Source organism: Electrona antarctica, assembly GCF_951216825.1.
Source record: "Electrona antarctica genome assembly, chromosome: 1".
NCBI lineage: Eukaryota > Metazoa > Chordata > Actinopteri > Myctophiformes > Myctophidae > Electrona > Electrona antarctica.
The window spans coordinates 59371585-59396577 of NC_136806.1; the positions used below are offsets into that span (position 1 = coordinate 59371585).

At 42.2% G+C, this 24993-nt stretch overlaps 1 protein-coding gene across 1 annotated transcript; it reads left to right on the forward strand.

The window, feature by feature from the left end:
- The first annotated feature begins 166 nt into the window (after positions 1–166).
- cenpi (centromere protein I) lies at positions 167–24478 on the forward strand. Its single transcript, XM_079521237.1, has 20 exons — positions 167–422; positions 2462–2599; positions 3225–3349; positions 4132–4239; positions 6509–6557; positions 6799–6845; positions 7379–7468; positions 7584–7715; positions 8123–8269; positions 13409–13529; positions 14010–14101; positions 14679–14796; positions 16082–16146; positions 16527–16645; positions 19048–19183; positions 19324–19451; positions 21999–22047; positions 22654–22857; positions 23637–23678; positions 24004–24478. The coding sequence occupies exons 1-20, from the start codon at positions 269–271 to the stop codon at positions 24133–24135; spliced, it is 2196 nt and encodes a 731-aa protein (XP_079377363.1). The 5' UTR covers positions 167–268; the 3' UTR covers positions 24136–24478.
- The last annotated feature ends 515 nt before the right edge of the window (positions 24479–24993 follow it).

Sequence of the window (24993 nt, forward strand, 5' to 3'; positions counted from 1 at the left end):
ATCAATCAGATTCAAGATGATGATGTTTAATTGGTTTGTACCATAGACTGTAAAAGGTTTGTACTTGGTTGGTTAAATAATGGACTACAATAACCAGCAAGATTTTTTCATTGTCGAATGGAGTACACTACGCATGCGCGGACTGGAGCAAACGGTCGCGCGGTTCAAAAGCAACTCCCAGTTCCTGCCAAGCATTGTTTTGCTTTTGAAATGAATCGTTGAATGGAATAGTAGTTTACGATAGTTAGGCTACTCGTAAGCTTTAGCTATGGACGATTTGGACTCACATTCAACTTCATGCAGCAGCAATGAATCTATCTCCAGTCAAACATCGAATCGAAGTCTTCGAATCGCGGAAAGGGAAAGAAGAAAGAAGGAGGCGGACGATCCATTTGTTGTGGCGATGAACTACTTCTCAAATTGTGAGTTGGGACACGATGGTTGCTTTATAACTAATATAAGGGGTGTACCCTATACGTGCATGTTTATAAACATGCACGTAGACGGTAGACCCCTTACCCATTGCGATATAGCGGAACCAAGTTGACAACTTGTTTCTACCAACAGTTTGTATAGCTTACTATGAGTACAGTAGCGATCTGTTCCATAGATCTAATGCCGCAACGGCAGCAAGAGCAGTAATGCTATGGACCAGAGCTATGAGTACAGTAAGCAACGGTAGGTTGTTCCATTTAGTCCAGCTGGCTAAAAACAACAACAAAAAACGGTCAGCTGGGTCCACGCACGTGTGTTTGGCTTGATACCTGACGATTACAATCAACTTTACACTGTCGGATTGTTTTCAGAAAATTTGCAACAAAGTAGATGTAATTTCCAGTATTCTGGTGGATTTGGGGAGTTTGATACTTGTATCAGGCTTTACTAATAGGATCCATTAAAAAGCTAAAAGTACAGTAGGCCTACATCATTTGATTTGACGACTGAAGCAATAGAAGAGCCATCTTTAATAATAACAACCACTAATTACTTAAACGTGACTATCTCTTTATACTGTACTGTATTTGATGAATTGAACAAGGTGGACCCTCTTGTAAACAAGTGTAATGCTTAATTGGGTCGTCCACTCACAGTTAACAGTCTTTGTATTGAGTTTGTGCTTGAAATGTACTGTAATTCTGCAAACTGTTAATACATATTTCAATCAATCAATGTAATTTAATATATTCAATTACAATTAAGGTACAATTTCTTCTTTTAGTTACTCTAGTCTAATGTAACAAACGGGTGGATTGTGCAGTCCGGGTAGGGAATGAGGCATTACCCCAGGTGAAGGAGTTCAAGTATCTCAGGGTCTTGTTCACAAGTGAGGGGAGGACGGAGAAAGAGATCAGCCGGAGAATCGGAGCGGCAGGGACGGTATTGCAGTCATTGTATCACACTGTTGTGACGAAAAGAGAGCTGAGCCAGAAGGCAAAACTCTCTGTCTACTACAGAGCAATCTTTGTTCCTACTCTCGGCTATGGTCATGAAGTGTGGGTCATGACCGAAAGAATAAGGTCGCGAATACAAGCGGCGGAAATGAGTTTTCCTCAACGGGTGGCTGGCATCTCCCTTAGAGATAGGGTGAGAAGTTCAGTCACGCGAGAGAGAGACTCGGAGTAGAGTCGCTGCTTCTTTGCCTGGAAAGGAGCCAGGTGGTTCGGGCATCTGGTTAGGATGCCTCTCGGGCGTCTCCCTAGGGAGGTCCTTGAGGCACGTCCCACTGGGAGGAGACCCCAGGGCAGACCAAGGCACAGTTGGAGGAAACGCATCAACTCGCTGGCCTTGGAACGTCTCGGGGATACCCCAGGAGGATGTTGCTCTGGATAGGGAAGCCTGGAGCACTCTGGTGGAGCTGTTGCCCCCGCGACCCGACTACGGATAAGCAGTTGAAGATGGATGGATGGATGGGTTAATGGGAAGGATACAATTTCTTCTTTTAGTTACTCTAATGTACCTGTAGTCCTGTACATAACACAAGATGTAAGTAGACTTAGACTATAGTCTGTACAGGGCTGGGTCGCAAGATGACTACAGGAATATACAATGGAACATAAAAAATAACCTCATGTTCTTATTTGAGTAACATTTGTGCTGTTTATGGCCAATCCATCATCATCTCCAGTCAAGGTTGTGATCACGTTCAGGTTTTAATCACAGATTTGTTAAATAATAAGTGGTGCAACACAACTCAAACTTTTTGGTACAACCCAGCCTAAGAGTAGTAGTGGCTGCCCACAAGTTACTGGGGAATGTAGCTATATTAGTTATGTTAAATACTAGTTTAAACTACGTACAGATTTTATAGCCAAGCTTCTGCCCAACATTGTCAAAGAAGTAACGTTCCAATTTCTGAAACTCATTTTGTTGCCCAACGTGTTTGTTGTTAACTCACACCTCAACCAAATGTCAAATGACCTATGTGACGTAATGACCTGTGTTTCCCTTTGCTCCCCCATAGTTGAAGCAGGCACTGTAGTCTACGGAAACCATGTGCTGGAAGATAACCTGGCCCTGGTGGAGAGTGTGGCTTATAGTAAAGGACTCCCCCCGGAGGCAATCTCAGTCATGCTGGAGTTGACCATGAGCTCCCGCATCGGTATGCTGCTTTTCTGTGTTTAATAGTTGTTGTTTTTTAAATGGGGTTTTCTCACAGCTGGTGCTAATTTTTACACGGAAGCCCATTACAGATCAGTGGCAGATCAGTAACGCGCTTCTGTATTAATTTGGCACCGGAGCTACAGCAAAGTGGGAGGTCAAATTGTCTGTATACTAGGGATGGGACTGTATGAAAATAAATTAGTTAACACAATATGCTTGGAGGGTTAAAAAAAAATGCCTCTTTTGTTAACCACTTCACGATAAATTTAAATCTCCACGATACGATTAGTGTGAGTGTTGAAAAATAGCAGATCTACAAGCTCATAGCGCGCCACCGAGTGGCGCGCTATGAACTTGTAGGTCTGCTATTTTTTTGAAAAATTGTAAAAATGCGGCACAAATCACAAAACGTTTTTTTTTTTTCCCGACGTCAGGCCTAAATGGGTTAATCATGATAAACTATAATAACTATCGTCCCATCCCAATTCCCAAGTAGTACTGTATACACACATTTCTTGAATGGTGTGTACATATTAGTAATAATGTGTTCTCGCAGGAGGTACTGTATCTTTATCGTTCTCTCTGCTTGTGTATTCGTCTCTGTGGTGCTGTGCTCTGTGTAGGTTCCCGTTCGAGTTTATTTGTACGTGTGCTGAAGTGTCTCATCCCTGCCACTGTGGTGCCACAGGAGGCCGTTTGTCGTGCCGTGGTTTGGATATTTGTTGGGAAGATACCCGTTTCTGCACAGGTAAAGAATTTGGCAATTGATTTATGATTCTCTTAATGTTAAGTGCAATAAAATGTTCACACTTTTAGACCATACCCGTGGTCATAATGAATACATGGATGCCGCAATAAAAATTCACACTCGTGTGAAGTGAGGGGCGCTCTTATCATCATACATCTTCATCATCACATTCCGGCCAATCTCTTAGTTTTGGCGTCCTCACTTTTCTGTCCTCACTTTTTATCTTCACTTTTTAAGCCCTCAGCCCATCAAATCAGCCCATCAAATCATTGCTGTGAGTTTGCATGTTCTCCCCGTGTCCCCTAGGGTAGGTACCCTCACAAAAAACATGCAGTAATCCTGGTCTCTAAACTGCCTCCCCCCTGGCCAGCCGGGGTGCCTGATGGAGGGGAAAGGAACTGGTTGGAATAACGTGTTCCTTCCACGCGCTACGTCCAACCAGGGAAACTCCCCCCTGTCGGGTGTAAAGGAGCAACTTGGACACTCGGGCATTAAGGAAGCATGAGTTCAAGTCCGTTGCTCTCCCCATGTCCCCCATATATGGGGACTAGGTTGGCGGAGGGTGTGTAGAGCCCAGGATCACATTAGATAATTGACACAGGGGTGAAAAATGGGTTACAAAATCGTGGGATAAAAATTATAAAAGAAAAAAAAGTAAATCCACCATCTTTTATTATATAGAATTTGCATAAAAGGTGGGTGGAAACTGGAAACATCTATATATTTCTGTACACACAAGCTGTGTGTATCTGTCGTAAACTGTTTATGCTTGTGGTTTCCAGATTATTTTCATGAAATGGGTGCTGACCATGTATGACACGATCGATTCTAAGGATCATCTTCGATCTATGTACGGCTTCCTGTTCAGCTTGGTGACGGATTCAGATCTGGTATGTGAATTAAGATTCCGGAGTATATGAAATGACTAAAATGTATTAAAGCACAATGACACTTTTGTAAAAGTTTTGGTTGTGTAGTTACTATGCCATGATGTGCTACTCCTGTAACAACAAATCTGGGCAAGATATCTTGCCATTTTGACCTGAGATCAGATTCTAAAAATGTCTTCTACATCCTGACAGTTTTCTGAAAAAGCTATGTTTCTATGTCAGTGGTTCTTCGATTTTTCAAAAATAGCAGATCTACAAGCTCGTAGCGCGCCACTCGGTGGCGTGCTATGAGCTTGTAGATCTGCTATTTTTCAATAGCTAAAGCATAACATAATGCTAACACCAAAAGGGGTTCCCGCCCCAAAATGGGTTAAGAATTGATATAGGACAAAATTGACTTATATTGCCCAGTAAAACAGCTCTCAAAGTCACCTGTAGCATATAAACAAACTGATAAACAATGTCAGTTCTGTACGGCAAATCTCAACTTTGTGTTGGTTTTACTGTTTGAAGATCCGGATCTACAGATCCAGTCCAGCTCTTCTTCCTAATACAAATGGCTAAATCAACAGTTTTTTTTTCATTTGTTGAAAAAGTGATTTTTGAGACCAGTTTCACTGTGCAGTGCAAGTCAATGACAACATGGAGGCTATTTTATATGATTGATTTCTGAGCAACGAAGCAAGATATCTCGCTGATATTTGTTTTGGTTTGTTTTCGGTTGTTTACCGTGCTTTAGTGTAACTGCTTTTTGAGAAGCAGGAAGTTATCGATATCGGTTTCAAAAAATCTATATTGTGCATCCCTAGTGTACAGTTAATGTTTAATAATTCAAATTTGTTTGGCATGGTTTGAAAATCAAATTGGGGAACCTATCCAGCTTTACATGTACTGTGTGTGTGCCATATGCAAGGCATACAGACACCTAGCCTGGCTAATAAGCCAGACCGAATCAGCCGTTGGCAAAAAAAAATGGCCTGCCGGCGGATTACGGTCTGGAGAGGCTCAATTGTACGCCCATTTCCTACACCAGAGAACTGGTGTGGCCAATCGGGACACGGTATGCAATATGGGCGGGCTTTGGTACAGTGACCAAACCTTTGTACCTTGAAACCTTTGACTGACAGTAGCTCTGACCAATTGCGTCAAAGAGAAAATGTTTGAACCCGCCCCCCGGGAAACAAGATCCATGCACAGCATCTCCAGACTCAAATACCACACGACAGTGTGATTTGAGTCTGGCTTATTAGCCAGGCTAACAGACACCGTCAATGGCACTGACTGGAATGCTAGGCCATTGATGTATGTTGTTCAACTTATTAACCAAGCCAGGTCAGGCTGGAATGGCCGACAGCAAGCATTGACTATGACTGCCTTCCAAATGTTGCAGGTCCTGTTGTAGGCAAACCTGGCCTGGTGGGAGTATGCACTTCTCGGAGTGCACTTTATCTTGTTAGTTTATATTAGGCATGTAACGATTCACTCAACTCACGATACGATTCGTATCACGATATGAGGTTCACGATACGATCTTTCACGATATTAAAAAATATATATATTTTAATGAGAAATTACCGTTTTAATTTTATATAATTTATATATTTATATTTTATATAATTCCCCCCTGAATTTTTTTATTTAACTACATTGCAAAAGAAGTAGCTTACTTTTGACAAGAAGAAGTTGTTAAGAAGTTACTTTTGACAGTGCAGAAACATAATTGCCTTCCTTGATGAGCATCAACGACCATCATCACCTGGGCACAGTCACAGACACACAGCTCCCCTCTACAGTGCTCTACTACTGAAAGTGACTATCATTTCTCTCCAAAAGCACTTGAATATGATGGAATATGACTAAAGCTCACATTTCACATCACACACTAGCCCCCCCCCCATAAAAAAATAAATAAATGAAAATCGTGATTTTTTATTTATTTCAATGAATCGATTCATATCGTCGGGATTAATATCGATATATATCGATATACGATATCTCGTTACATGCCTAGTTTATATACTTTATAATGTATAGGCGACAAAAGTACATCAAACCTCCAAATAATATGGGTAGTTATAGTGTTTATCACTTGTAGCAACCAGATAAGAGGCTTAATCAAGACCCTGACCAATTCAGTCCTGTGTCAATTGTAATTTCATGAGTCATGACTTATTGGTATCCACGACTCAAACTCGGATCAGATGAAAACAAAGCAACCTTTTATTAATAATATAAATTAATATAAAGGTGTGCTGTTTTTTTTCCACAGTGGCCTTATGTCGGTCACCTGCTCTGCCTTTTGACGAGGAAGGAATGTGGTAAGTCTGCCCTGTTTTGTTTATCTCGTCTCCACAGCAATTTTGTAAACATTCACCGCCACCAGGGGGCGCCAAAAGTCCCAAATATATTTTATTTTATATATTTTTATTTTTTTCAAAAACACGAAAAACACGTCCTTGGCGCTCCAGGACATCATGAAAAAGAAGTTAAATAAGTCCTTGGCGACCATTGAGTAAGATACCGTAATTTATTTTTGCTTTATTTTTGTCCTGAACACAGTGCGGCTCTACAGAGTAAGGAAGTTATTGGAGCTACAGTCTAGATTGGTAAGCATCTTTGTCGTCATATTGACTTTTCATAATCGGATGTAATTTTCAGCTCTTGTTTGTCTTCAGCATCCAAGTAAATGCACTATATGTGCTGCATGCAGTGTGTTCTGCTTGCAGCCATATCTATCAAACGTAGCCCATTACTCCTTTTAACCCAGTCTAGGCGGGAACCCCTTTTGGTTATACTTTAGCTATTGAAAAATAGCAGATCTACAAGCTCATAGCGCGCCACTCGGTGGCGCGCTACGAGCTTGTAGATCTGCTATTTTTGAAAAATCGTACAAATGCGGCACAAATCTTTGAATATATATATTCTTTCAGAGCGAACGTTTTTTTATTTTATTTTTATTTTTGTAATATTGCCATACTTGTTTGATATAATGTATGTTTCACCCTGTAAGTAGTTTTATCCTGCCATGCAATTGTGTAATTATTACAGACATCAATCACACTTGGCAGTTACATGCGGGAATGTGTACAGTAGTAGCACCTTTTACATATTCTACTGTATTCTACACTTTTTCCCTCAGGGTCAGCAGCCAGTACTCTTACACCTTCTAGCGCTCTACAAAATGTTTTGCCCTGAGCTGGTGCCATCCTCCTTTTCGTCAAAAATGAAGGTTTGTACATTGACTGCATTTCATTGCTCTTTTCCCACTCTTATTCTTATGACATTTAAATCATTATCTCTGGTCTCTGAACTATCTGTGAATCTATTCCTGCTTGGTCCGTCAGGCTCGTTTTAGGAACTACGATTCTGCGTGGAAAACGTCACTGGCCGCTGTCCAGAAGAGCAATGCCTGTACAGTCGCCTCTGTCTGCTTGCCCTCTGGGGCGACGGCCAAGAAGACCATATCTAGGAAAAGGGTATGGAGGCCAGATTTTTATTCCATTTTCTGTTTTGACTGCATGGAAGAACCAACTGATGGTGGGGTTTTCAAAACGGTACAGAGTTCCTAGCCTTTAACCCATTCAGGCCTGACGTCGAAATTTAAAAAAAAGAAGTTTTAATCATGACAATTTTCGGAAAGATTTGAGGCACATTTTAACGATTTTTCAAAAATAGCAGACCTACAAGTTCATAGCGCGCCACTCGGTGGCGCGCTATGAGCTTGTAGATCTGCTATTTTTCAATAGCTAAATTATAACAATGTTTAAAACACCAAAACGGGTTCCCGCCCCAAAATGGGTTAATGGTTAATGTGGTTAAACGCTAACGTGACATGGATGCGTTCCAGGTCTCAATGGGTTAACGGGGCTGTTTTTCCTATCAGAAACATCGAGCACACCTGGAGTTGCCTGTGCTATGTGCCGCGGCCCAGATGGAGACGCAGAACCATCCCTTCCACAGGAAGAAGTTGGTCCCCATGATACAGATTCAGTCCTTCTCTGAACTGCTGAATAATTTGGGCAACATTGAAGTAAGTTCTCTCTCTTTTCTATTTCTCAGTTGCTCACTCTCATTTTCTCGCCTGCCTATTTATTGCCAAATGATACTTTCGGAATGTAGACGGCGCCCGGGTGAGCAGTATGGGTTAGCGCCCCAGCCTGTGTCCTCCGTGAGGAGGGGAGCAGTATGGGCTAGCGCCCCCAGCCTGTGTCCTCCGTGAGGAGGAAGCCCAACAAACCCTCGGTGAGGCCTTTAGGCGTGCCATTATAGTCCACCACTCCTGAATGCAGTGCCTGGTACTGGGAGTCTGGTGCAACGCACAGGTCCTGGGCCTGGGGAGAGCAGGAGTGGACCTGGTGAGACGTAGGAGGGGCCCGGTCAGGAGTCAAACCCACAGAGCCTAGTCCCTCCACGCGCCAGATTTTGGTTCTCCCAGTACCGGCAGAGTAGTTCCGGAGCAACGGATTGTGTGGCCTTGCTCATTCCCTAATGGACTGATCAAGGGTAGCTATACTGGGACGTAAGTCGGGATTTGATCAACCCCGGCTGGGTCGCCTGAGTGAGGGGTATGATGTTGGAAGACCCGAAACCCCGTTGACCTCAGGAAACATCACTGAAGATACAGTTGGAGGCCATCGATATTGTCCTTTTTTTTTGCTGAGGTTTGCGTGCTCTGCGCAAAAGGACAGTTAACCCATTTTGGGCGGGAACCCCTTTTGGTGTTTTAAACATTATGTTATAATTTAGCTATTGAAAAATAGCAGATCTACAAGCTCATAGCGCGCCACCGAGTGGCGCGCTACGAGCTTGTAGGTCTGCTATTTTTGAAAAATCGTGAAAATATTTATTTCAGAAAACTGGAGGATTTAGAAGGATTTTTTTTAAATTTTGAGGTCAGGCCTAAATGGGTCAAATGATAAGGGACAATATCGGTGGCACCCAACTGTACGTCCCAGGTGCATCCATGGCCATGCGATGTATTTTTATTTATTTTTTCTCAGTTGCTGCATCTCATTCTCTCTCTTGCCTTTTGCGTGCGATACCTTTCCCCTCTATCCACCTCCAGACCCCCTCCCCCAGTTTCTAGGTTAGTGCGATATCTCTGAGATTATTCAAGTATTTTTATTGAAGTTTGAGACAGGACAAACAACAGATGCATAACAATTACAAAACAGATACAGGACAAAACAACAACACCAGTACTCAACATTCATGTATGAAATAAAAAAGTCTGAAATACAATGTAAAAAACCACAAATTGTACATTAATGAAATCGACTAACTGACATAAAATACAAACAACCATGCTCATTTTTTGAGCACAGACAGACAGACAGACAGACTAACAAAGCCAGTTGTAGGAGTGGTTTACACCACTCAAAAATACAGGGGGGGGAGATGGCCAATGACTACGTAGAAAATACTACCGCAAAGTAGGTTAGAAATGGTTGCCAAACTCTGATATATTTCTGAGTGAAGCCCCTGATTGTATATTTAAGTTCTTCGAGTTTGAGATGTGACATAACATCCTCCACCCAGCGTTTGTGAGATGGCGCGATATCTCTGAGATGTCTGGAATTAGGCCAGACGGTGGATGGAAATGTAGGCATCAGGATAAAGCATTAGTATGACAGCCAGCCCTCCCAATCCATTAGAAGGCATGACCTCTGTCAATTGTAGTTGTGGTGGCTCACCGTGGCCACATGGGGGCACTGTGCTACTTGCAGTCAAAGCTAAATACTAGTAAATAGCAGACCCATCAACAATCTTCTGCCACACAAACTACTAGCTGGCCTGGGAGGCTTATTTGTTTATTAGATTCAACACTAAACCTGCCCCATTATGCTTAGCTTGTTGTCTCCACCAGGCCGAAGGCGTGGGGAGAGTGTATGTTTTGCACTCAGTCCGTGTGTGTGTGTGGTGTGTGTCCGTCCGTGTGTGTGTATGTCCGTCTGTACAGCTAATCTCCAGCACCGTTAACCCAGTCGATGCCAAACTTTGCACACACACTTCCTGGATGCCAACGATGAACCTCTGCCCCAACTTTTCCAGAACTACCCGTTATAGTGCCACCAGGAGGCCAACTTTTGTACACAAATCGTTACACAGTATCTCTATAGAGCGTCGCAGTCCCGCCTCCTACCCTGGACCAGGAAATGAAACCCAATGCATTATTCTCATAGACATTTCTTAAAGTATTTATTTAAAGACGGTTACGCCGCGGACAAAGACAACTCGAGTCGTGACAACTCATGACAACACAAACAATATTTTGGACCAAACAAATAATTACAAAGAAGAAAAACAACAAAAAAAGTGTTGTAACCTTCCGTTTTTTTCTTCTTTCTAATTATTTGTTTGGTCCAAAATATTGTTTGTGTTGTCATGAGTTGTCACGACTCGAGTTGGCTTTGTCCGCGGCGTAACCGTCTTTAAATAAATACTTTAAGAAATGTCTATGAGAATAATGCATTGGGTTTCATTTCCTGGTCCAGGGTAGGAGGCGGGACTGCGACGCTCTATAGTCATGTGCTCAAGACAGATCTGTCCGATATTTCATATTCCATCCCGATTGGCTAACATTGGCTTTCAAAGTTTGCAGGATTGGCCCGTTTTGAACAAAAAGCCTCAAATCATGAACGCAGCGTGCAATTTACGTGAAATCTTTCACAGACGTTCCTACTAGGCTGAGGCATATATCCCACCCTTTTTTCACATTGGCCTGTTATAGCGCCACCAACAGGTGGAATTTGCAAAACACATTTTTGGAACAATTGTCCAAATTGCCATCCAAGGCCGGCGTCAGAAGAAATGGCACCCTTTTCACATTGGCTTATTGTAGCGCCACCAGGAGGCCACAACCTGACCTGTGAAGACATGTGCCCCGAGGGGCACTTTTTCTAGTTTGTTCTGTAAATGGGCCATTGCTCAGTTCACAGACTTAAATCATGGCTTTGTTTATGATCTGCCGTAAGTAGAGAACATACAAATGGCCACGAACCCGCTGATAATGTTGTGAAGTGAACCACGTGATAAAAGGTCTCCACATGAATGCGTGTTTACTCAGCAGATGCATCAACCCGATTTAAATAAATCTTCTCGAGCGGTATGACGTTTTGTGCCTTGTGCTGTATTAACTCGCCACCATTTGGCCGTTTTCCATGGCCGATGAGAGAGGTTTGTCTAATGGGACACCGGAGACTAATGGGCGGGCTGTGCACGGTTGATCATCCACCTGGAATTGTGCAGCCATGACATGACGGGAACAAGGGTGCAGGATGACAGAACAACGATTCCTCCAATCAGTGTTCTGTCATCCTTGCACCCTTGTTCCTCAATAAAAGCACATGTTGCTCCCATTTTTAGATGAACGACGCTTCTGCTGCACACTATTATTGTGAGGACTGTGTGTGTCTGACAGTCTGTTTTCTTTTTTCTTTTCTTTTAATATATACTATACAATGTACAATGTCCCCAATGCGAGACAGCTTGTCATACATAAGGAAATGTAATCTCTCATGACGGAGTCAGAGCTCCGCAGCAGGATCTGTCTGCAGCTCCTACAACGTGTCGAGTTAGGAATGTAAACCGAAAGCAGTGATGTAAATATGTTTTCAATGTAATGAGTCCCGGGATGCAGCGATGGTCTTTTAGATGAGTCCCAGGGACATTTTATGAGTCCCACTTCAACGACGTTAGGAGTCATATTTTGCCATTTTTACAAATTGCAGCATTTAACTCCCATTTCATTTTATATGGTTATAATGTGGTTATATTCATGTAGAAAACCGAAGAAGAAATGATTATTATAACTAAAGCTAGCAAAAATAAACTAGAATAAAAAACAGTAGAGAGGTCGTTGTTTTATTGCGTCCCTTAAAACACTTTGTGTGCCCACGCAAAAGTGGGTGAAAATCACTTTCACCTAGAAAATCCTTTATTTCTTTTTTTAAATTCAGTGGAGACACATGCTGGAACTTTTTACTTTGAAATGTTTTATAGTTTCTGAGTTATTTAATTTAAACGCCCAATGCATTCTCAATGGCGAAAACACAAACTTTGGCACCACGTATTAAAAAAACAAACAAACATTTTTTTTTTTTTTTTTTTTTTTTCAAAGACGTCCACGGACGTCTTGGGCACTGCATGTGCGGTAATACCCAACACGTCCACAGATGTCTTGGGCACACGATGTGTTAACTATAAACAATACTGCGTTTTGGGACGCAAAATGCACCCTATTTTAATCTCTGCAGAAAGACCAACTGGAAGAGGAGGGACCAAAACGGGCCTACATCCTGTTGTCCAATCCTATCCAATCCAACTTTATTCATGGAGCACATTCAAAAACAACAGAGTTGACCAAAGTGCTTTACATAACATCATAAACACAAATAAAAGTGCACAAAATCGCATGAGTCAAAGACAAAAAACATAGTGTATAGAGATACAAATATACAACAAGGTGGAAAAAACCCCAGTAAAACATGGAAAAGCTTTGTGCTCTGGCCTTGTGTTTCATAATATGTGTGTTTATCTATGTGAGCCCCAGAGAGAGAGAGAGCGAGAGTTTTTTTTAAAAAATTTGATCTGTGTGGATGCTCTGCGTCTTTGACTGTACTGGCTATAGCTTCTTAACCCATTTAGGCCTGACCTCGAAATAAATAAAAAAATCTTCTAAATCCCCCAGTTTTCTGAAATAAATATTTTCACGATTTTTCAAAAATAGCAGACCTACAAGCTCGTAGCTTGTAGATCTGCTATTTTTCAATAGCTAAATTATAACATAATGTTTAAAACACCAAAAGGGGTTCCCGCCCAAAATGGGTTAAAGTCTAATTGAGTTGGAGACACAGTCAATAGAACATAATAGACTTAATATATTTGAAATGGTTCCTGATCATTAATTTCTTCAAACCCTGCAACCCTGATTGATTGAGGTGATTTATTCACAGACAAGCTGTCATTTGGTGGTGTAGCGTTGAGTGATGTTTATTAGCATATAAGAGTGAATGTCAGATCTGCTTAAATCTGCTTAGATCTGCTATTTTTCAATAGCTAAATTATAACCTAATGCTTAAAACACCAAAAGGGGTTCCCGCCCAAAATGGGTTAACAGCATTCATGGTGTTTGTTTATACTACATACGTGTTTCTTCCTTTTCCATCAGCTGCCAGCTCAGATGGGCTCTCTACTGGGCTCCCATCTGGCGCTGCATTACCTGGACTGCGTACAGGATGATTCAGCCTACTTACGCCTCAACGCCTGGGTAGGAAATGCCCTTGCTGAAGGTAGGTAGTAGTAGCTCAGAGAGGGAGTACTGGGTGGGGATAGACTTTCAAAATGCATTCTCACCCCTGAGATGAACCCCAGACAACATTACCTGTGCTTGGCATATCTAAGAAACTCTTCTCTTATTTTACCCCCCCCCCCCCCCCCCCTTTTAAGTTGTTTATTAATTATTTCTGTGAACATAACCATGTGATCCCTTTCTTTGTATCTTAGTTATGTACTCAATTGGTTTTATACCTGTATATATGTTATGTGTATCTTAGTTATGTACTCAACTTATTGGTTTTATACCTGTATATAATTTATGTTGTTTGTATGTCTGGCCTCGTGGGGGAAGATGGTGGGTGGGTGGGGAGGAGTTGTATTTTCTTTCTGTGAAACTTGCATATGATGTCATACTCTACATACTGCTGTTTTCTAATATAATTTCCCTCCACAATTTAACCTTTTAAAAACCTTTTATTTTCCTATATTTTTAGAGGTTTTATGCCGTAGCGATGAAGAGCCCTCCAGTGCAGAAGATGCTGTGCATTTTTTAGAGCGGTTGCTGACGGCGCAGAGCTTCCTCCAGGTGAGCAGTGGATCCCGAACGTTTAGTTATAAGCTCGAGACCCCCGAAGGGAGTCTCCCAGGGACACACAATGGCTCACGACGTCTTGTGATGCGATATGTTTTGATATGTCTTGTTCTTTAAAAAAAAAAAAAAAAGTTAGATTTTCTTTAACATTTTGATTTGTTTCCTTTCCGTTTAAAATAATAATTACATAACGTTAAATAGAAGAAGAGGGGAGCGCTGCCGTGGTCCTTTGTTTGTTGAACTGAATACAGGTGCTCGTTGGCGAGGTTAACCCATTTAGGCCTGACCTCGAAATTAAAAAAAAATCTTCTAAATCCTCCAGTTTCAATCGCTAAATTATAACATAATGTTTAAAACACCAAAAGGGGTTCCCGCCCCAAAATGGGTTAAATCCAAGGCACTCTGTTCCCGTGAGGTGAAAAAAAGTATTTTATTGGAAGTTAAGGCATGGCAAAGAACATGACAAAAAGGTCCTTTTTTTGTCATGGTAATGTTGACACACTGTCAGGAGACAAAATGTAAATGTCACACCCATGTCTCTTTTCATCCCCTGTCTTTTTTACTCACCCAGGAGGGTCTCTCCAGCACCGAGATCTTCCTCAACAGTTTTCTCAGCGTTTGGGATGGTTCCCACCTCCGCCCACAGATCCTGCGTCTGCTGAGCTTCTACCCTGTGGTTCCCATGTCCCGTGAGTTGCTGCCACCACTCTTAGGCCTCGCTCAGACCTTTACTGCATCGCTGTATGCTTGTTGGATGAATGTTGTGTAGTGTCATGGCCGCCCCAATGCATTTCCAATGGGAGTCACATGGTTTGACACAACATTTGTGTTGTATGAGGGGGAGGGGCGCAGTCGAAACACAGCCGAAAGCCATACAACAGCTTGTAGTCCAAAATGTGGACTACAAACCATGTGACTTCCATTGGAAATGCATTGGGGCGGCCATGACACTACACAACATTCATCCAACAAGCATACAGCAATGCAGTAAAGGTCTGAGTGAGGCCTTACCTGTTGCTCTTTATCTCTGTGTCAGGCACATGTATGCTCTATAGTGTTTGGGGCGGCTGTGGCTCAGGAGGTAGAGCAGGTCGTCCAATGATCCCTGGGTCGGCGGTTCGAATCCCGGCTCCTCCTGTCCACATGTCGGAAGTGTCCTTAAGGGCAAGACACTGAACCCTACATTGCCTCCAATGAGTTGGTCGGTGTGAGCTCGCCACCACTGGTGTGTGAATGTGGGAAGGGAGGACGCCGGCGTCGACTGTTCGCCGCTTCACCTCCCAATGTATGAATGAATGAATGAACCATTGTAAAGCGCTTTGAGCACTTGGAAAAGCTCTATAAAAATGCAATTCATTATTATTATTATCCACATATCTATGTATCTATCACATATCTACTAAGTTATGACTTTGTGTTTACATATATACAGTAATTGAGCATGCTCACAGACATGGAGCATCTAAGGACTAAATGAATGCTCTACTTCGTCATACCTCGGTGTCACACAAAAGTAGCAAAAGGAGAACTATAAGCCGCCTCACATTTTGTTTGACTGTTTTGGACATACATGAGGTTCCCAGTTCCACCCGGTGGCTTCGTTTGACTGTGGCTCAGGAGGTAGAGCAGGTCGTCCAATGATCCATGGGTCGGCGGTTCGAATCCCGGCTCCTCCTGTCTACATGTCGACGTGTCCTTGGGCAAGACACTGAACCCCAAATTGCTCCCGATGTGCTGGTTGGTACCTTGCATGGCTTCCCCGCCGCAATCGGTGTGTGAATGTGTGTGTGTGAATGGGTGAATTCACCCAATCTATGTAAAGCACCTTGGATAAAGGCGCTATATAAATTTACCATTTACAGATATATATATATATATATATATATATATGCTGCCACATGCACACTGGGGGGTTGCACATATTTAATTATATTTCATTACATGCATGTGTAATCCTCTATCCTCTATCCACAGATATGAAGCAGCTTCTGTTCGAGCCCATCATGCAGCTGTTCTGTACCTCCACAGTGTTTTTTAAGGCAAGTAATGGGCAAGGCAAGAAGAAGAAATGCCTTTTTTTTTTAAACTTCATTTAATAGAAACTCGCTGCCATCTTTGAATTCATTAGATACTCAGTATTATGCGTGTCTTAAGTACCAGGTCTTATTACTTAACTTAAGACCTGGAGGCGTGATCAATGCCATTTGGCTATTCTGAGTGGCCAAACGGCATTGACCACGCCTCCAGGTCTTAAGTTAAGTAATAAGACCTGGTACTTAAGACACGCATAATACTGCCCTCATTGTGCCTATTGCCATCTTCCGAGTGTGTGTAACCTGTGATCATTCCGTGTGTGTGTGTGTGTGTGTGTGTGTGTGTGTGTGTGTGTGTGTGTGTGTGTGTGTGTCCGTCTCTATAGTGCGGTGTGATTGACAGTATGAAAAACATGCTTCAGAGGTGGTTGACCTGGCACTCGGTGTACGCCGTCGCCAACAGCAACAGTCTGGACATCAGCCTCCACAGTCACGATAACCCCAAGTGAGTCTCGTCTCGTAGTCAAGCTATTGAAAAATAGCAGATCTACAAGCTCATAGGAGCTTGTAGGTCTGCTATTTTTGTAAAATCTAAGAACGACTGACATGGATGTCAGGATGTAGAAGACATTTTTAGAATCTGATCTCAGGTCAAAATGGGTTAAGTAGCAGTACTTGCGCGCTCTGCTTGAGCACAAGTTGGCACCTCGACAGAGTGCATTTGTAGTTAATTGCTGTGGTTGATTGTTCCTGGCTGCTCAGCATTCAGTCCTCAACAGCAGGCGCGGCCGACTACGTGGGTGCGTCGGCGTTTGAGCACCCATGAAGAAAATAGGAACACAAATATGCACCCCTGTGAGCTTCCCCTCCCCCATGCCTGTCGTTTTGTCACATAGTCACACCTTTACGGGGGCGGGGGCCACTGGGGGGGTTGGCGTTGCCTGTCCCCTTTTTCAGAACGGGCATTCAAATGCGAATATGGTGGTACGTGAACAAGCGACCGCCACAATTAACGCTACAATAGACATTCATTTAATTCTTTACTTTACTGTTGATCGTTCATTACTACTGTTATGGTGCTGAAATGTTGAAACAAGATGCTGAAACAAGTCATGAGTGAATCATGTGTTTGTTGTGAACTGAAATCGTACCACTGTGTTTATTAGCAAACTGTAAATTAAGTACCCAACAAAACAAAAAAAAATCACACCTGTGTGAAGTAAGTGGTGAAACTCTGTGTGGGGGTCCCGGGGGGGGGGGGGTTCCAGACCCACATGAACGCACCCAGGGTGCCGTCCCGATTCCGGCGAGCCGCCCCGCGTCCGAAACGGTTGAGAAATGACAGTTACCGTGTGGGGGTACCTCTACTGTACCCTTCACTGTACTGTACTGGCACACCCAAAATATACTGTTAATATGTGCGTGTGTGTGTGTTAGGTTGAAAAACAACCATGCTGTTTTCGTGCTCAGACTCACCCACCCACCCTGACCCACCCAGCCACACACATAGTCACTTAAGGAAGTGGTTGCACCACTTCTTTTCTCCCCGCTGTGGTGGGAGGGGAGGCATCCATGACAGTTATAAGAAGTATTCGCCTCTGCTCAACAGTAAGCCGATAATACCGAACCCATAACCAAGGACACAAAAATGTTTTGTATTCATTCTCACATTTACAAACATGCCCCCGGCTGCCACTGGCACAACAGCTCAGGCATGAGAATGGAAATCTAAGTACATTGTGCAGCTGTGCTCTCCTTAAATGACACTACTGGTGGTTTGGCATGTTTAGCCTGACTATGATTCACAGTATAGCTAGCTACTTAAAGAACCACTTTTTAACCTATCTTCATATAATAGGTCCTCACTAATAATCATGATAAAATGGCACAATTTGTCTGTCTCATAGGAGGGCTGTGGGCAGTTTAGAAACCGTCCTCCAGTGACATCATCATTAGGCAGATTTTTTTTATTATTCATTATCGTGAGAACGATGGCTTCCATTTTCGCATTGCAACTTTTCAGGACTAGAAAGCCTGCAGTTTCTATTGGCTTGTATTCCACATTGATGATGTCACTGGAGGGCGGTTTCTGAACTGCCCACAGCCCTCCTATGAGACACAGACGACGGAGTAGAAAAAAAAATCGCCATTCTTTTCATGATTATTAGTGAGGACCTATTATATGAAGATAGGTTGAAAAGTGGTCCTTTAACATTATACTTTTACTGACCATTTATACAGTTTGTTTGGTTATTGAGGAAGCTGTGGAATTGCATTCATTTCAGTGTGGTATGAAAATCATCTTGCAAAGACTTTCTTGAAATGGGTAATCCAAAAAAAAGACCATGTCACTGTGCACCTAAAGAAAGAAAAACGAGTGCGGCAGTGGGTGCAATGATGCTGTGAAAAGACTTGTATTATTGACATAATAGATAGATAACTATTCTCCCAAAATTGCCAATTCATCGGTATTTTGAGCACAAGCCTCTTTGCTGGGCTCTTGATTTGTTTAGAGCAGCCTTCAACAATACCATTTAGGGCATACTTTAGGTCTTACCTTCACGTTTTGCTTAAAACAAAACTTTTTTTTTTAAGGTTAAGGCACTATATTCTGATGGTAATCATTGCTATATGTTTGTTCAGTAACGGGGGTCTCCCTGTCTCTCCAGCTCTTTAACCCATTTTGACCTGAGATCAGATTCTAAAAATGTCTTCTACATCCTGACAGTTTTCTGAAAAAGCTGTTTCTATGTCAGTCGTTCTTCGATTTTTCAAAAATAGCAGACCTACAAGCTCGTAGCGCGCCACTCGGTGGCGCGCTATGAGCTTGTAGATCTGCTATTTTTCAATAGCTAAAATGGGTTAATAAACAGAAACTCTGACTATCCATTCTGCTCTCTTCCAAAGGAACATGACGTTGTCAGCGTTCAAGGATTCTGTGATGGAGGTGGTTAACTTTGTGGGCCGCCTGAGCTCCTTGGGACTGCAGCTCGAGCACTGTCATGGCCTGCTCCTCAGCATTTCCCTGGACTTCTATGAGATGGTAACTGATTGTTCTCTGTTCTCTACATAATTCTGTAAAACCATGCCTATAAAAACAGCTTCAGTGTGATTGGTTTTTATGGTAACACATCTTTTTTATGTACACGCATGAATCCTGAACATTTTCTTCTCTTGTTCTAGGTGTGTGACATCTTTATGAAGTATGGGCTCCCCCTGGTGGTAATGCCCCCAAAAGGGGTTTTCTACCCGGCCCTGCTTTGTACTACAGAACCCATCAGCGTGGACAGAATGGCCCACATCATGTACAGGTCAGGACCTGCTGTCACCTCCACGCATGTAGGCAGGCCTGAAATGCATTTTTTTTAAATGGGGAATTCCCGCCTTATGCTTCAAATAGGGATGGATTCATCCACTTTGGGGTGAGAGAAGAGGTATTACTTGTGAGCTTAACTAAAAGGTCATACGTTTCCTTATTATTACCTCTGATTGCATTGCTTTGCGTTGCTCTACTCCAGGGGTATTGAACTAGATTAGGTCGGGGGCCACAACTGTAGAATGATTGTGTGTGTGTGTGTGTGTGTGTGTGTGGAGGGCCGCACAGCGTGCGCGCGAAGCGCAAACCTTTTTGGATTCTACAAATGCATTTTGTGTTCAAACACACAGATCTATGTAGGCTAATACATTTGTTCACAATATTGAGCACAGGTTGATATATGTCTTTACAAGTATATGCTATACCTTTTAGAATAGACCTATTTGACAGAACGAGCGTCAACGAGCACTAGCTGAAAATACAAACACACACACAGACACACACAGACTGCAGTCTGTTTTAAGTATTCCAAGGGCCACTAGGGGGCGCTGCGGCCTGCGGGCCGCCAGTTGAATAGCCCTGCTCCAACTCAGGGTTTCTAACTATGCCTCTTTCTACTTTTACCTAGTGGTTCTTATGGTGGCACTCTTTTGTCTTCATGCTCTATTCTTGTACTCTATTATCCTCTGCTTCATGTACAACTTTGTTGAAACGTAAGAAAATATAGTCGGCACATTAGACATAAATATGATAATCAAACTCTGGGCTTAAAGTTCTCAGTCCTGGGGATGGATTTCAGTCCTGAGGATTTCATATTAGGGGTCGTTTAATGAGATCAGTGCACTTGCGAAAATCATTTTCAGTCATGGGATTTTTTTGGCTTTAATTAAGCCCTGCAAACTGCTCACAAGACATCAGTCTTTACTCCCTTGGTTGGCATCAGGAATTTAATGAACTATGTTTTAATGTGTATTTTACAACGTTCCTGATGGCAAGTGTACACAGACTGATGTCGTGAGTTTCTTTTTCATGGTGGTCTCCTCCACTCTGCTTCATATTCACCTAATGTTATACAAACATTAAATGCTCACATGAGGTCATCAGTCTTTGCTCACTTTGCCATGGATATAATTGTGACCCAGACACCCAGTTAGGCTAAATCTTGTCTTTTGGCTGATTCTTCACCATCGGTAACATTGCTGTCATCTGCTTAGGATCCAGAGCATTGGCACTGTTGCTTTAATTTGTGCCATTTACTTTCATTGTTATCTGTCTGAAGTCTGATTTTATGCTCTGTTGCAACAAAGTATAAATCGGGCTTCAGGAACCAGGGTTTTAACAATGTTATTGTCATCATTGTTTTTGCACCAGTGCTTTCGGGGTCTGGTTGTTTTCCGGAGCGGTTCCCCTTTAAATTATGTTAATTTCAACACTTTAAATTTCACACTGAAAACTGCTCGTCATACTCCCATCACGATGATCTAGCCAGGGCCACAGCCTTCTGGAATTAATGTGACACTTCGTCCAGTTGTTCCTGCATTCACATTTATATTCATAATTATGTTAATAACATCGCTGTAAATGTGTGCGGGAATCACTCTCATGTATTGATTTGGGCGAATCAATAGAAATATGCACAGTTCAGGCCACACACACACACACACACACACAGGTTCAATGTTGATTCCAAAGCCTGTTGGTTCCATATTGTGCACAAAACACTCTGCTTGTTAAATACCACTTATGCATGCATATTTGATGCTGAAAAGGATTTGAAATCAGAAATGGCTGTCAAACTTCCTCATCTGACATTTATGATTTATGATGATGAGAGTCCAAGAAGCACTGCACTTAAGCACTCTCCTGCCTTTTTTTAATATATGCTGAATAAGAGCAGTATTTATGGTGTAACCTTGGTACAACTATTTTGCATAGATTGTAAACATTTACATGACATTTATCAGAACAAGACTAGCGCTCGTACATAGTTGAAACTTACTGTATTTTATGGTCGTTCTGACTACGTCGTGTGCCTGAATATGGTTAGTGATTGGAGGAAAGGCCTGTTAAATCTAGAGCAGTGGTGGGCAACTGGCGGCCCGGGGGCCACAGGCGGCCCCCACCTTCACTTAATGCGGCCCTCAGGTTAATGTCAGAATACTGATATATTATTGGTTTCAGCTGTTTACAATTCCACAACATGCAAACATGACCCGCTGTAATTACTTCAGTCTAAATTAGTAGCTCAATGCTCAACACAAGAATAATTAAAGGCATTTGAAATGACATAAAAATGTTAATTTTCAGGATTCCAATTAAGAAATTCAAGATTTCAATTTGAACATTGCAAAAATAGCCGATCTAGATCGGCTATTTTTGCTACGACAGCAATATATGGCCCTATAGGGAGTGAGTATGGAAATATAGTGGCCCTCTCCATCGTCAAAGTTGCCCACCCCTGATCTAGAGTTTAATGTGCCTAACAGAGAAAATATATGTTGTTTTGGTCTTTGTTGATAATAAATGCACTTGGTTTCTTCAGGTACAAGATGAACTTGATTGCAGCCAAGGAACAAGAGCGACAGACAAAGGTCATAACTTATTTTCTTTCTGTGTAACTTAATTTCTACATAAACATGCGTAGTTTAAGGAAGGCTGAATAAAACCACTTTAATAGGAAAGAACTGTATAAAACCTTTTTAATTGGAGAGAACTGTGTATTAGGACTTCCGTCACTTAGTCAAAATGCTGCTTGTTATATTAGCATACCGTAGTTGGCTTTAATAATACATCCAATATCTATAGCACTTTTCTAGGTACTTTGTAGTTCATTTTGTACTGATCTAGACCTGCCGTTAATAAACGATCGATTGATAGATATTAGCTTTGTATTAAGGGCAAAAATAGATGGTTTTGTAAAGCACTTCCACTTTATTGAATTAATTTATAAGTAGATGCCGCTCAACTGAAAATGTCAGCACTTCCTATGAAGAAAAATGGGCCCAGTAAACGCCATGTAAATTCCAGAGTGCTCCTATAGTATCACAGATCATGGATGGCACGGCAGTGTTATTATTTGACCTTGATGAAATTCATAGGTACTAACTTGAGTGGTTTAATTAGAACCTTCTCTGTCTGTTCCCTCACGCTGCTTTTCTCCTCCCTTCCTCACTCCTTTTTTTTTTTTTTTTAAACAGGACGTTCACTTCAGCCGTCAGACGTGGCAGGAGTTCAACTACTATGCCATATGCATGATCAACTGCCTGTGGAACGTCAAGCCGTTACAGACGGGCACGGACTTGCCGATATCACAAGAACAGCTGTCCAGAGGCAAAGTGCCCGGTTTTGACCTGAGCCAACATCCCGCATTCTTGATTTACGCCATCGACTTTCATCACCAGGTCGGCTGCTTTTGGTTTATGTTTTGTCACATCACGCGTGAAAGAATTTGCATAATGATCCTGTCTGGTGCGTTGCAGTCAAGAGACCGGTTAACCAAATTGGGGTCACAGCAGTGTATCGCAAAAAATATGTGTTCCTTGAAAGCCACTCCCTCCAGCTTGGGTAATAAACTGGACTAGACAAGGATACAAATGTGATATTAACCCATTTAGGCCTGACGTCGAAATTTAAAAAATGTCCTTTAAAAAAATAAATCTGAAAAACCTCATGTTTCTGTATCCGTGGTTCTCAATATGTCAAGGACCCCAAAAATTATATGTAATTGGCTGCCGACCCCCATCTGAAAATATGTTGTTCCAGGAACCCCCCAAAAGCAAAGATTTGAGTTTAAAACTGAAACTCTGAAAGAATATATATTCAAACATTTGAGGCACATTTTCACGATAAATAGCAGACTTACAAGTTCATAGCGCGCCACTCGGTGGCACGCTATGAGCTTGTAGATCTGCTATTTTTCAATAGCATTCTGTTTCAATAGTGTAACAGAATGCTTAAAACACAAAGGGGTTCCCGCCCAGAATGGGTTAATGTATCTTTCATTGAAGAACCATTAATAAAGAAGCACTTTTTATTATTCATGCATGGGAGCTGAGTTCTTATCATGTTTAATAATACACATACCTTTTTTTTTGGTTGGACTGCAGCAACCAGCAATGTTCTGCTGAGATTTTTACTGGAGAGAGAGGGCTGACTATGAATATTTATGTTTCTTTATCAGTGCTGGCCAGAGAGCAGAGACATAGACCTCAATTCCATAAAGGTATGAAAAAAAGCCCTTATCATTTTCACCTTTTCTAACGTGTTTTCCTGTAGTTGCAGTGATGCGAGTTTTAACTGTCATTTAAGTTGTATGACTTTGTGTGTCTTTAAATCTCACACACTCAATAATCGTGTGTGTGTGTGTGTGTGTGTGTGTGTGTGTGTGTGTGTGTGTGTGTGTGTGTGTGTGTGTGTGTGTGTGTGTGTGTGTGTGTGTGTGTGTGTGTGTGTGTGTGTGTGTGTGTGTGTGTGTGTGTGTGTGTGTGTGTGTGTGTGTGTGTGTGTGTGTGTGTGTGTGTGTGTGTGTGTGTGTGTGTGTGTGTCAGTCTCCCAAAGTGTGGTATTGGTACAAGGAGTATCTGTATGACCGCTTTGAGGGCCTTAAGGAGTTTGCGACCAGCATGATCAACCAACGAGTGTCTCGAGTGATGACCCCACTGAAGCAAGGACCACATTGACAGCCTCACCCAATCTTGGAAAACAGCATTTCCCCTTAATTGAGAGACCCATCTGGATGGTTAATAGGCCCAAATTGGCTCCCCAACTAACTTGGAACTAGCCTGGATCCAGCCCAAAGACCCCGCCCACTCTCTGAGTGGACTGCAGAAAGCTACAGTCTGATAATCAGGCTAACTTGGAACATGATGGGTGCAGACCGTGCAGCATAAAAATATGTTTTATGTTTTTATTTTATTTTATTTTTTAGAGTGAAAATTTTCAGGTATTTCCATAACTTAAAAAAAAAATAACCTATTAAAAAGCCATGCCTGCCATGGTCTTTTCATTTTGAAAGAACACTTGGAGATTTGTGTGTGTGTGTAGTCATCTCATTCATTGTAATGATTGGTGCGCAATGCCCATGTGGGGGAAATGTATGACCGCATTTTCGTTCTTTCCGTTACCATGGCGCACTTGTGTCGGAAGTTTTTTATTTTTTTATTCAAACTATTCCAGGTTGATTTATTAGAATGAATGCCACCACCTATTTTACTTTGTAAATGGATACATAATAATTCAATCAAAACCGTGGTTGCAGGCGAGGAGCATCCTTGCCTTGGTGGTCGAGCCACACTTCTCTGATGTCAACGCCAGTGAGGGGCAGAGAGAGATTCCGCTCCTCTAGCCTGAGTCGGTATTCGGTCGGTCTGACTCTGAATGAACGCTTCATCTGCACCACTTTGTCTCCTCACTTTCTTTACATTGATGCCTTGTTGTGTGAATATAGTCGTTGTGCTTCCCTCGCCCCGTCTGCGAAAAGATTACACCGAAGTGATGTGTCATCTTACCTGAATGAATCCCAGTAGGCTATCTTTGCC

What these genes read in the sequence shown, in the direction of transcription:
- cenpi (XM_079521237.1), top strand. Translation starts at nt 269, where the DNA reads ATGGACGATTTGGACTCACATTCAACTTCATGCAGCAGCAATGAATCT. An exon ending in CCTTTTCGTCAAAAATGAAG is followed by an intron (nt 7,469 to 7,583) that starts GTTTGTACATTG and finishes TTGGTCCGTCAG; the next exon opens with GCTCGTTTTAGGAACTACGA. An exon ending in CCATCGACTTTCATCACCAG is followed by an intron (nt 22,858 to 23,636) that starts GTCGGCTGCTTT and finishes TTTCTTTATCAG; the next exon opens with TGCTGGCCAGAGAGCAGAGA.